General features: G+C 52.2%; 1 protein-coding gene across 1 annotated transcript in view; it reads left to right on the forward strand.

Moving 5' to 3' along the window:
• LOC135260292 (rho GTPase-activating protein 21-like) overlaps positions 1–13,505 on the forward strand; it is a 76,949-nt gene that overhangs the window by 17,622 nt on the left and 45,822 nt on the right. Inside the window, 2 exon segments of the mRNA XM_064345533.1 lie at positions 9,369–9,572; positions 10,479–10,500. Coding sequence (XP_064201603.1) covers positions 9,369–9,572; positions 10,479–10,500 — 226 coding nt within the window.

Below are 13,505 nucleotides of genomic sequence, written 5' to 3' on the forward strand. Positions count from 1 at the left end.
CGGAACCTTCACCCTCTTCCTGTGTGACATCACAGAGCTGACAGCCTTACACGGAACCTTCACCCTCTTCCTGTGTGACATCACAGAGCTGACAGCCTGACACGGAACCTTCACCCTCTTCCTGTGTGACATCACAGAGCTGACAGCCTTACACGGAACCTTCACCCTCTTCCTGTGTGACATCACAGAGCTGACAGCCTGACACGGAACCTTCACCCTCTTCCTGTGTGACATCACAGAGCTGACAGTCTGACACGGAACCTTCACCCTCTTCCTGTGTGACATCACAGAGCTGGGTGAAGCCCTTCATGCACGTTCAATAGAAATGTTATGTGTTTGACATGCAGTCTTTTCTTTTTGTGTGTTTTAAATCGAAGTAAGAGGAAGCTTTCTGTATGAGAATCAGGGTGGAGCGGTGAATTCTCTGCTTAAATGGATTAGCAAGGTACGGTGCATTCTGCTCCACCCTCTGCCCCTCCTCCTGCAGAGCTATAATTAAACTCTATTGTCCATCTGTTGCCTCCCAACCACTCTCACTACCCCTGCCCTAATCTCCGCCCACCTTCTCATCGGCCAATCACATGCCCCATGGGGCAGCTCTTCTCCTGCAGAGCTCTAATTAAACTCTATGGTCCATCTGTTGCCTCCCAACCGCTTTCACTAGCCATGCCCTAATCTCCGCCCCCTTCTTATCAACCAATCAGATCCCCCATGGTGCAGCTCCACCCCTCTACTGCTTGTCACAGGAAGACACACCCAGCCTCAATATGGAAATTTCCACATAAGGATACACTAGCAACCCTACACTGCTCTGTTCGTATGGCATTAGGGAGCCATGTTATCTCCTTGAGGTTTAATGATTGGGGGTTAAAACGTTGGGATGTTTCCGTGATGCGGTCGATAGAACTCTTCCTCCATCAGGTCTAATGAGCCTGACCCTGAGCCTGAACCTGAGCGGTCTCCAGCCCCCAGCTGGGTTAGATTGCCCCGATCCTCCAGGTCGGTTGGTCTGAAGGGCATCAGTCTGTGGATGTGGTCCCAGGTCAGACGGGCTCATTAGGACAGTAATGCATCTTCAGCCTCCTCCTCTTCCTCAGTAGGTCTCTGCGGACTCTCAGAGTCCATTATCCCCATTACCGCAGCTCCGCATCCTATAGGCTGCGGTGTCCAGGGAATTCTGCTTCCTCCCCATCTGATTGGTCCATTACACTCCATTACATGCAGTAATAAGCCCCTGTAATCTAACTAGGCTTGGCTGGGTTCCATTTACGTCCCCTCCCCCCCCCCCACATTATCTCCTGTTATCAATGTTAAATTTTCTTGTCGCATTCTGACATTGATTGGCATTGAGCGTTGACGTGTGCGAATCACAAAGGGAGATTTGTGAGAACGGCATGCTGGGTACGATGGATCCTTGGCTCACTTGCCTGCTATTTCACGGTTGCCTCGTTAGATTACAGTCAGATCCTCCTGCCTGATTGGTGGGCCGGCTGCTAGATCTGGCCACCGAGGTTTGGGTTCGCGGAGCCCATCTGTCCTCCAATATGTCTGTCTGAACTCAGACTGATACAGGGCTGAGGGGCGGCAGTGTAGTATAATGGGCAAGGAGTTGGTTTTGTAACCTGAAGGTCGCAGGTTCAATTCCTGAGTAGGACACTGCCGTTGTACACCTTGAGCAAGGTACTTAACCTGCATTGCTTCAGTATATATCCAGCTGTATAAATGGATGCAATGTAAATACTCTGTAAAAGTTGTGTAAGTATCTCTGGATAAGAGTGTTTGCTAAATGCTTGTAATGTCTGAGAAACCAGGAAGTCCCTGTGTACTGCTAATCTACAGACAGTCCCTGTACACTCCTTGTGATACGGATGTGTTGGGTGTGGGAGCAGAAGCGTTTGTGCCTTGCTCTCTGCAGTAAGCTGAATTCGTGATTGTAAAATCGCTGTCAGAGGAGCGCGGTCTCTGTTGTGTGTAAAGTGAGGGAGGCGGATGCAAACAAAGGCCCGTTTTGTGTGGTTCTGATCGGGCTGGGAGCCGGGCTAGCCGAGCCCGGAGGAGGATGTGCTCATCGTGACCCCCGCTGATCGCTCTGCACAGGCCCTGGCTCTCTGAACCACCGCGCCCTGTGTGTGATGATGGGGGGTGAGGTTTTCTGGGGAGAGGTCCCTGATCATGTGACAGGGGTGTGGAAGAGTGGCGTTTCGAGTGCCACTGTGTTCCTGTTTCAGTTCGTCGCCCGCCTCAGGAACTGCGCCCGATGCCCTGTGTCCTGTGACTCGCTGCCCTGTGTGCTGTCTGAGAGACATTGTGTGTGCATGCGTGTGTGTCAGCCTGTCCGTGCTGCGGTACAGGTGTGTCAGTGCTGCCGTACGGGTCTTACCCCCTGCAGCTTAACACTGACAGCAGTTCTGCCTTGAAATCGCACAGGATCACACACACGCACGCACACACACACTCTCACACACACACACACGCACGCGCACACACACACACACACACACACACACACCGCACACACACCCTTCATTATGTAAGTCTAGTTTCCCATTTTTGCTTCCTCATGAGCAGGTATGCTCTGTCACAAAGCCCCTGGCGACCCACCCCCCCCCCCCCCAGGCTTGGGTTCCCCCCCCTCTGTGGTCTCAGGTTACCCCGCGGCTCAGGTAACTCCGTAGTAAAGGTGCTGCTCAGGGCGGTGTCACTTCACAGACGCTCACAGTGCTCTCCCTCTCTTCCTTTTGATGTTTCTCTTTTGAAAGCTCCCCATTCCTGAGCTGCCCTGCTTCAGCTGTTTTAAAACTGACCAGGAAGGTGTTCCTGGAGGACATAACCATGATCTCTGGGACCTAGGGTCAGCATTGTTATAACTTTATCCTCCAAAAAAAAAACTCCTGAAAACATGTGGAAAAAGAAATTGGTAAAACTCACTTGACTGGTTAAGCTTTTATGCCAATGTCAGACCTGCAGGTTATTTGCCAAAAACACCAGGCTGTCCACTTGCAAAGAGGCCAGTGCACACACACACACACACACACACACACACACGCACACACACAACACACACCCAGGCCAGCCACTGCAAAGGCGCTCAGTGCCCCCATGAACTCACACGCACACACACACACACACACACACACACACACACACACCCCTCTCTGAGAGCTCTTGTGTTCTGAATGCTCAGCTGACAGTGCCGTGGTACAGTGCTCTTCCAGATCATATTTCTTTTCTTTGTGCATCTCAGAAGTGTGGAGTCTTTGCCGTGGAGGTCGTGCCCTGCGTTCTCCTGTCTGCCGAAGCACAGCAGTGTCTGTGGACCGGGGGGCCCTGATAAATGGGGTCACCGGTTCACAGTAAAACTTTCTAAAACCTCTCAGCTCGCAGACTTTCTTTCTCGCTGTACGACAGCGTCGTATCACAGAGAAGGCACAAGAAGGGCTGTTTATAAGCAGTGAGCGTAAAGTTGGCCTAGCAGTCCAACTGTTAGCATCGTAAACAGTAGCACATGCCACTGCACAGCTAACCTGTGGTGACGCAGTTCAGCGAGCTGCAGTGATTTGCTGTGAGCTGCGTTGCAGCTGAGAGAGGTTTGTGGTCCCCGGTGGCCCCGCCCCCTCCTGGCAGCCCCGCCCCTTTCAGGATGCGCTGGTCTGAGTGGCAGGTCTTCACAGGAGGGATTAGCTCTGAGGCAGCCCCGTGATTCAGCCGCCATCCGCCCCTCATTCAGCCACTAATGCCCGAGGAATGCCTTATAACCCCCCCCCCCCCACGGGGGAGCAGGGCATGATGGGACACGACCCGCCCGCCTGCGTAATGAGCCCTTTCAGGAGGCTGTGTGTGTGTGAGAGTGTGTGAGTGTGTGAGTGTGCGAGTGTGTGTGAGTGTGTGAGTGTGTGTGAGAGTGAGAGTGAGTGAGTGTGTGTGTGTGAGAGAGAGTGTGTGTGTGTGTGTGAGAGTGAGTGTGTGTGTGTGTGTCAGAGTGTGTGTGAGTGAGTGTCTGTGTGTGTGTGTGTGAGAGTGAGAGAGAGTGAGTGTCTGTGTGTGTGTGAGAGTGAGTGTGTGTGTGTGTGTGTGAGAGTGTGTGCGTGAGAGTGAGTGTGTGTGTGTGAGAGTGAATGTGTGTGTGTGTGTGAGAGAGTGAGAGTGAGTGTGTGTGTGTGTGTCTGTGTGTCTGTGTGGGTGAATGAATGAATGAGTGATTGTCTGTGTCTGGGTGTCTGGATGTGAGTGAGTGTCTGTGTGTGTGTGTGAGTGAGTGACTGTGTGTGTGTGTCTGTGTCTGGGTGTGTGTGTGTCTGTGAGTGTGTGAGAATGTCTTGACTTTAACTGTGTAGATGTTTATTTAGCATACTCACTGCTGTTCATGCACCTGGCCCTTGTGTGAGAGTAACGTTTCCACGGCAGCAGCAGCTCATTATGGTCTGTGTGCAGAGGCCCTGAGCCTCTGCTGGCCAGAGCCCCGCCTCCTCCTCCTGTCAATCACCAGACCCCTGCCAGGGTCGGCCAATTGGAGCTCCCCATCCAACCACTGAGGTCCTGTCGGTGAACTGTGCAGTGGATGTAGTCTCTGTGCTCTGGGGAGCAGTTGAGTACTGGTGTGTGTGTGTGAGGTGGAGTAGACCATTAAGGTATTAGAATCATAATAATAGCTGTCCTGGCTCTTTGTCTACCTGCGTGTGAGAGTTTGAGGTGTGTGTGTGAGTGAGAATTGGGTGTGTTTGAGGTATGTGTGTGTGTGTGTGTGTGTGTGTGCATGTTCGAGATGTGTGTGAGAGTTTGAAGTATGGCTCTGGCTCGTTGGGGTCTGAGGGGATGTTACTGGGCTTATCTTCCTTTTGGGAGTGCTCTGAAAAAACTTACTGTAATTACTGTAAATGAGAGTACCATGAGAATTTCTTATAAAGTTAATATTGCTGCTGTGGTAGATTGGTGTTGTATGTAAATGACTGCTTTGGCAGTACTGTGTCTGTCCTCGGTCATGGGTGTGAAGCACATGTGAATTTGAATTTGACAGGGGGAAAGAATGAGAGTGTGAGAGCATATATGAGCATATATATATTTATTTGTATATTGTGTTGCTTTGGCTAACAATGGCTGATCTCCATTCTTGGTTTAAAAGCCCTTTGAGTTTGAGTGTGAATCTGAGAGTGAGAGCTCTGCCCTGTAATCTCTCTGGGGTTTAAGACTGGCTGAGAGCGGTTTCAGCCGGTGGGAACTGCAGAGTGTGTGTGTGTGTGTGTGTGCGTGTGTGAGGGTGTGTGTGTGTGTGAGGGCGGGTGTGTGTGTGTGTGTGAGGGCGTGTGTGTGTGAGGCGTCCCTGTGGCTTCCTCTCACCTCAGTATCACACGTAACCGAGCTGCTTCAGAGCGCCACACACAGAGGGCCGCGGTGGAACCACAGATAGGCTGAGCTGTTCCCCAAACTTCCTGTCGACCGCGGTCCCAGCACTGTGGGTGCGCCAACTCCCCAACCTAGCCCCCCCCCCCTTCCCCGCCACCGAGAGGGAGTGGGCGGGGCTTCTGGTCAGAGAGTGTGAATGAGTCATGCTGTTTGGCTTCCCTTTCGCCTGATTGGTGCTCAGCTGTGAGTGACGCATCGTGTTTGAGCGGTGCAGAGCGCGCGGCTGCATGCTGTATTTGCTTGGCGGTATCCATGGCGACACACACTTTTATTATTATTATTATTTTTTTTGTGCTGCTCGCGTCTGCGTAGATGACGGTGCGCAGGTCTGGCTCTGTTAGCGTTAGCCTTAGCATTAGCATCCTCTGATTGTAATGGTGCAGTCACACCCTGGCTCTGTTAGCATTAGCATCCTGTGATAGATTGTGATGGTGCTGATCCAGGACTGGCTCTGTTAGCATTACCATCCTGTGATAGATTGTGATGGTGCTGGTCCAGGACTGGCTCTGTTAGCATTAGCATCCTGTGATAGATCGTGATGGTGCTGATCCAGGACTGGCTCTGTTAGCATTAGCATTAGCATCCTGTGATAGATTGTGATGGTGCTGATCCAGGACTGGCTCTGTTAGCATTAGCATTAGCATCCTGTGATAGATTGTGATGGTGCTGATCCAGGACTGGCTCTGTTAGCATTAGCATTAGCATCCTGTGATAGATTGTGATGGTGCTGATCCAGGACTGGCTCTGTTAGCATTAGCATCCTGTGATAGATTGTGATGGTGCTGATCCAGGACTGGCTCTGTTAGCATTAGCATCCTGTGATAGATTGTGATGGTGCTGATCCAGGACTGGCTCTGTTAGCATTAGCATCCTGTGATAGATTGTGATGGTGCTGATCCAGGACTGGCTCTGTTAGCATTAGCATCCTGTGATAGATTGTGATGGTGCTGATCCAGGACTGGCTCTGTTAGCATTAGCATCCTGTGATGGATTGTGATGGTGCTGATCCAGGACTGGCGCGTCTCCTGCACACTGCACACTCCTGCCCCCAGCAGCCCTGTCTGTAAGGGAACCCTCCCTCCAGCTGATAGCACCCCAGTCTATTGCCCCCCCCCCCCCCAAAGCATGACCTGATGAGCATTCCAGTGTGATTGATCTTTGGGGGCTTGATGACACACAGTGCTGTACACTGTAATGCATTGGCCTGCATGGTAATCTGTCAGCAGAGGCTCCTGTAGCTGAGAACCAGATGGAGAGGACAGATTGAGCGTGGGAGTGGAGTATCTTTTTTTGCGCGTCTTTGCGAGTCTTTGCTCTGGGCGCTTCACGAGCTTGCGTTCCTCTTAACTGCTGACTGCAGTTACTCTCTCTCCCCTGTGCGGCTAATTCAGTTTGGGGCTCGCTCTGTGAAGAAATGTGACATGCCGTCAAACGCTTCGGATCTGGAGGCGTTTCAAACTTCTGTGCATTCCTAAACCTGTTTTTTTTCTCTTCTTTCTTTTTCTGCGTGCTGTTGGAACTTGGCGAGTGCGTGCCGTTGGAACTTGGCGGCGGGGTGCGATCCGTGCGAGATTGAGTTCGCTGTGCAGCGCTGCAGCTGTGCTGAGGAGACGGTCACGGGAAGGACCTGTCGGATCTGTCCACTGCTTTTACCTGACCAGGCAGATCAGAGCGGAGACTCACACACACAAGCACACACACACACACACACTCACACACGCACACACACACACACTCACACACACACACACACACGCACACACACGCACGCACACACACACACACACTCACCTGCACTTAGCTCATTCTACACCTCCCTCACCTGCAATTACTGAAAAACTAGAATCAATTTGCCTGGCATTTAGTTATTTTGTCTCTCTGTGTTTTTTTACACGTGTGTGCAAAATGTGTCTTTATTTCTGTAGTGCAGTTGGCTGCTGGCTTTGCTCTGTGCAGTGCCTGCTTTGCGGCAGTTTGCACCTGGTTCCCCGTAGAGCTGCCCCAGTGTCAGACCCGATCTGATACAGGAGGATGTGTGGTCTGCTGGGTCAGGTGCATTATGACGGTCACAGAGACCTCTTCACAAAAAGCCTCACCTGCAGCACCTTCCTAGCGGATGAAGGCTTTGGCCTTTTCTGGGTAGAGTTTTAAGATGAGCATAGATAAAATCCTCAGTGATCTGCTCCACTTGCATTGTCCTGTTGGATCCTGTGTGTGTGTGTGTGTGTGTGTGTGTGTGTGTGTGTGTGTGTGTTTGTAGTAACAGGGTCGGCAGAATCTGTTTTATTCATAATTGGAGAGAAGAGATATAAAGAGGTAAACCAGGAGCCTGTTCTGGTGTCTTTGGATGTATCTTTGGATGTATCGAGCCTAGTCTTGAAAACCCCCAGAGTTTCTGCCTCTTACTGCGTGACCTGGCAGGCTATTCCACACATCGACTACTCTCTCTGTGAAAAAAATTCTTCCAAATGTTTGTTGATGGTTTAAAAAAAAAAGATATCGGCAGTCACGCAGGCTAAGGACTCATTACGCAGTGTGTTGTGTGTGTGATCTGGCTGTGTGTATATTTAAAAGTGCGTGGGTGTGCAGGGCGCGGCGAGGCTCCCTTCGGCCCCGGAGAGGCCGTTCGTGCGCCCGGGCCGAATATAAACGTCTTTGTGCCGGGGGCCCGTTTCCTGTTTCCTGTTTGTGGAATCTTCCGAGCCGCGGGAGAGCCCGTTGGAGCCGCGCGTGCGAGAAAGCTCCGGCCCTCGCGCTCACGGCGCTGCTGGCGACGCCGCGGCTTCCTGTTGACGTAGTGAGTAATGCGCGCGGTTAGCGTTAGCGGCTGGGCCGTCAGGGAGGTGGGTGGGCGGGGCCTGGAGCGGGTGAGTCAGCGCTGGGGATAAATCTGGCTCCAGAGGGCGCGGCGGTGCTGTGCTGGCAGGTAAGCATGGCAACAGGACAAGAGTCACACTGGCACTCTCTGTGTGTGTGTATGTGTGGGGGGTGTGTGTGTGTGTGTGTGTGAGTGACAGTGTGGTGTGTGTGAGTTTGTTGTGTGTTGTTGTGTGGTGTGAGTGTGTTGTGTGGGTGTGTGTGTGTGAGAGGAGTGTTTCTGAGTGTGTGTTTGAGAAGTGTTTTTCTGAGTATGCATGTGTGTGTGTTGCGTGAGAGTGTGTGTGTATGTGAGTGAGTTTGTGTGTATGTTGTGTGAGAGTGAATGAGTGAGTGTCCTGCACTAAACCCTAAACAGAAGTAGCGGGGCTGTGTTGCTATTTTGGTACACCCCCCCCCCCCCCCGCAGTCCTGTTTTGTGAATGGAACATTCACAGCCTCCGGATTCCTTCGTGTTCCACTGGAACTTTCCCTCGCCCGCCTGCTAGCAGCATACTAACATGCGTTACTAAGCAACCAACGTAACCATGATACCCTGCGGATCGCATGTGCCACACACGTATCACTAAAACTACTTTTTTGGTTTTAGAAGAAATGACACTCTTTAAAAAAAATATTTTAGTATTTTAAGGTCTTGAATTCACACAAAAATATGTGTATGTTTGTAGGCTAAGTTATACTATGGTGCCTATCTGTTGAATTTTTTGTTACATTACATTACAGGCATTTAGCAGACGCTCTTACACAACTTTTTACACATTGTATCCATTTACACAGCTGGATATATACTGAAGCAGTGCAGGTTAGGTACCTTGCTCAAAGGTCCTACCTGGGAATCGAACCTGTGACCTTCCCCATTATACTACACTTCCGTCCCTGTAATTTCCGTCCAGGTGTGGGGGGGTGACTCTGAATCAGGCTGGCGTTTGGGATGACCCTGGCTGGCATGGGGGTGGGGGTGGGGGTGGGGTTGACTGATTCTGGCTGGTGTTTGGGGAACAGTGCGTTGGTGCATGTGTGTGGAAACGTGGTGCTCTCTCCGAGCTCTGTGGTCCTTCCTGTTCTCACCTCTGTGTTTGTTTCTCTCTCAGGCCAAGCGGACCGATGGTCGGGAGAGGGGGCGGGGCGAGGGCGTGTCCTCGACGGGGGAGGAGGAGGAGGAGGAAGAGGAGGAGCTGTTCTCCTGGCCCGGGCCGAAGACTCTGCGCCTCCTGCGCACCTCCCAGGGGTTCGGCTTCACGCTGCGCCACTTCATCGTGTACCCCCCCGAATCCGCCGTCAGCTCCCGCCTACAGGTGAGCTGCTGCGAGGGGGCGGGGCCTGGGGTCTGAGGGCGGGGCCTGAAGTCCTGGTCTGGGGCGGGGCCTGGGGTCTGGGGGCGGGGCCTGAAGTCCTGGTCTGGGGCGGGGCCTGGGGTCGAGGGCGGGGCCTGAAGTCCTGGCTGGGGCGGGGCCTGGGGTCGGGGCGGGGCCTGGGGTCTGGGGGCGGGGCCTGAATTTCTGGTCTGGGGGTGGGACCTGGGGTTTGGGGGTGTGGCCAGGGCTGGGGTCCGGGGGCGGGGTCTGGGGTCCCCCCGCAGGGGTGCAAACGGGTGCCCTGATCAAGTCACACATTGAGTTAAAAAAATGAATAAATAAATTAGGCGACTGAAGCACTCTAAAGATGCATAAACATGATTAATACGGTAAGATGATAAAACTACGACACGTGCTGAAAAAGCTGAGTCAGAATGTTTTTTGAATTATGACAACCAGCATGTGACACGGCCATACGGATTCCATGTGTTCGACGAAAAAGAGTCACATGCTGTGTGTTGTTGCAGTTGATTGGCTGTCACATCAACGCCCAGTAAATTTGAGTGGCGATTGTTTTTCCTCAGAAACATCTCGCAGGGCCTCTGAAGTTAGGAGGAAAACGCGTCTGAAAAAGCTGATCTCAGAGCTGAACTCAAAGCTGATCTCAGAGCTGATCTCAAAGCTGATCTCAGAGCTGATCTCAAAGCTGATCTCAAAGCTGATGTGGGGGCTGTGACAGTTATTGTGCTGAAAAAACTTGAGATAATTACTGTTGCTGTTTGTTGCCCAGCTGTTGGCCCAAACTGAAAATGCGTTTTTAGAGGCTCCTGTGGTCAGGGCTTGGCTGTTGGCTTTCTGTTATCTTCCTGAAGGCCATGATCACTCACTTCTCTTTCTCTTTTTCAGGAAGAAGACAGAGGCCGGAGAGGTAGGCTTTCAAACTACTTTTATACACGTGCACACACACACACACACACACACACTGTAGGTGCTTAAACTCCCGCTCATACATACTGTGTACACAGCGTAGATGCTCAGAATCCGTCACGGTTTTGCCTGGATATAGTTACTATTGCTGACAGATTGTGTCCAATCACAGTGTAATGTGTGTGAAATTTCCCCCCCCACTCCCCCCCGGCATAGTGTAATGTGTGTGAATCCCCCCCCACTGGCATAGTGTAATGTGTGTGAAATTGGCCTGAGCAGCACAGGAAGGGCGTGGTACTGAGGTAGCAGGAGGCATCTGCTTATAACGCTGACGTCACTCAACCAATTCGCTCGGGGTGTAGTGAAGTGTGGTTGCTAGGGAACTGGGTGCATGACCCTGTGGGTTGCGGGGTTGATTCCCAAGTGGGGCACTGCTATTGCACCCTCGAGCAAAGTTCTGAAGCCTCAGGACAAAGCCCAGCTGTGTAAATGCATTGTGTTTAAAATTAAAAAGAGAGAGAGAGAGGGAGGGAGGGAGAAAGCAGTGTTAATCGGTCTGTTTATGAGCGTCTGCTTAAATACCTGAGAGATATGAGTGTAATGTGAGTGCTGGTGTGTGAGCCTCGCCCGGCTAATAAGCCTGCGCTCTCCCCAGGCCCGACGGCCAACTCGCAGGGAATCTGTGATTTCATTGGCTGCGGTGGAACCTCTGGTATGCGCGTTGGGAGGGGTCTCTGTGGGACTCAGATTGGATTATAACCTAAAAGAATAAAAGAAAAATGTAAGAATTGCAGCTGAAAGCCAAATCCCCTGTGGAATTGAGAGCTTGCTGTAAATCCTCTGGAGGCTGCCTCTCATTAACCCCCCCGCTGCCCCCCCCCCCTTACTGAGGCCTGGGGAGGGTGAGAGCAGCTGAGGTGGAGTGTGTGTGTGATACTCGTATAAACACACACACACACACACACACACACAGACACATACATATTTATACATACACACGCACTCACACGCGCACACACCCTCTCACACACACACACACGCACACACACACAGACACATACATATTTATACATACACACACACTCACACATGCACACACGCACACACACACTCTCTTTCTCTCTCTCACACACTCTCTCTTTTTCTCACACACACCCTCTCACACACTGTCTCTCTCTCTTTCTCACACTCACACAACACACACACTCTCTCACACACACACACACACCACTCTCTTCTCTCACACACACACACACTCTCTCACACACAAAACACACACTCTCTCTCACACACACACACACACACACTCTCTCTCTCTCTTTCTCACACTCACACACACCCTCACACACACACACACACACTCTCTACACACACACCAATCCCTTTCTTCTTATCCTCACACTCAACACACCCTCTTACACAACAACACACACAACTCTCTACACACACACACACACAATTCACTCTCCTCTCTCATCACACACACCACACCCTCTCTCTCACACACACACACAACTCTCTCACACACACACACACACACACACCATCTCTCCTCTCTCACACACACACACACACACCTCTCTCTCTCTCTTCTCCCACACACACACACCTCTCTCCTCTCTCTCTCACACACACACACACACTCTCTCTCTCTCTCTCCACACACACACACACACACTCTCTCTCCTCCCACACACACACACTCTCTCTCTCTCAAACACACACACTTTCTCTCTCTCTCTCTCTCTCACACACACACACACTCTCTCTCTCTCTCTCTCTCTCACACACACACACACACACTCTCTCTCTCTCTCACACACACACACACACACTGACCGCCGCAGTGCCGTCGCTGACGCTCGGAGGAGTTCCCGCTATCGGCGTTCTCTGGCGCGCCCGCCATCTCTGTCTCTGCTTCGTTATTTCTGGCGCTGGCTCCGCCCCACAGCATCAGAGAGGCAGCGGCTCCCCTGCTGACTTTATTTATTTATTTTTACTTCTTCTTTGTCAGGCCTGCTAGTAAAACCCCTGTTCACTGTGGAAAAGTTTGAGCTGCTCAGCGCTGTCCGCTCACGCCGCGAAGCTAACGTGTTTGTTTCAGCAGTGACTCCAGGCTTTCCGCTAACCTGACTTAGCTGCGGCTCACACGCAGGTGAGCTGAGCCCGAGAGTTTCTCCTTCGCTGGTCTTTGCTGGCGGCTCGTAGGTAGAGGCTCGGTCCCCAGGTGAGGTCCCGGAGCAGGAGCAGCAGCAGCAGCAGGAGCAGCGTTCCTCCTGGGATGTCCCGCAGCCGGAGGGCTCTTTAATAACGCAGCCGTCTCCCGGCCCGGCGGCAGAGTCTCGGGTGCCGTTGGCGGGTGAGAGCAAACGCTTCAGTCCAGTGCTGCGGAGTGTGTAAACAATCGGTGTCGGTCTCGCAAAGATTTGGCGGGAACAGAAGCACTGAGCGTCATCGTTCCTTCGTCCAATCGCAAGCCAAGGAGGAAACGGACTCATTTACCCAGCTGCCCACGCGTGCTTTAGTCTGGTGTGAAATGGGCAGAGGTAGGCGGGGCCTGAAACGTGAGCTCAGGCTCGACCAGTTAGCAGCTCAGTGTTGGGTGGTTAGCAGTTCAGTGTCGGGTGGAAAAGTTGATTGGCGGACGGGGTTGTGCTGGAAGACCCTCACAGGAAATGGCTCGAGCAGCGGCGGCGTTTGCGTGTGAAGGGCCTGTCTCTGTCGGTTTGTAGATTTTGGGATGGATGCGTGGCAGCTGTTGGATTTTAGGGTCGAAGGGGGGGCGGGGTTGTCTGCTGGAATGTCCCCAGTCTAGGCAGCAGATGAGGACTGGCCGGTGACCTCACCGATTGTGACCTCACAGTGGGTGACATCACAGGATTCCGCTGTCTGCCCTGCAGCCTGTGTGTGTGTGTGTGTGTGTGTGTGTGTGTGTGTGTGTGTGTGTGTGTGTGTGTGTGTGTGTGTGTGTGTGTGTGTGTGTGTGTGTGTGTGTGTGTGTGTGTG

This window comes from Anguilla rostrata, chromosome 8 (assembly GCF_018555375.3).
Source record: "Anguilla rostrata isolate EN2019 chromosome 8, ASM1855537v3, whole genome shotgun sequence".
In the NCBI taxonomy this organism is placed as follows: domain Eukaryota; kingdom Metazoa; phylum Chordata; class Actinopteri; order Anguilliformes; family Anguillidae; genus Anguilla; species Anguilla rostrata.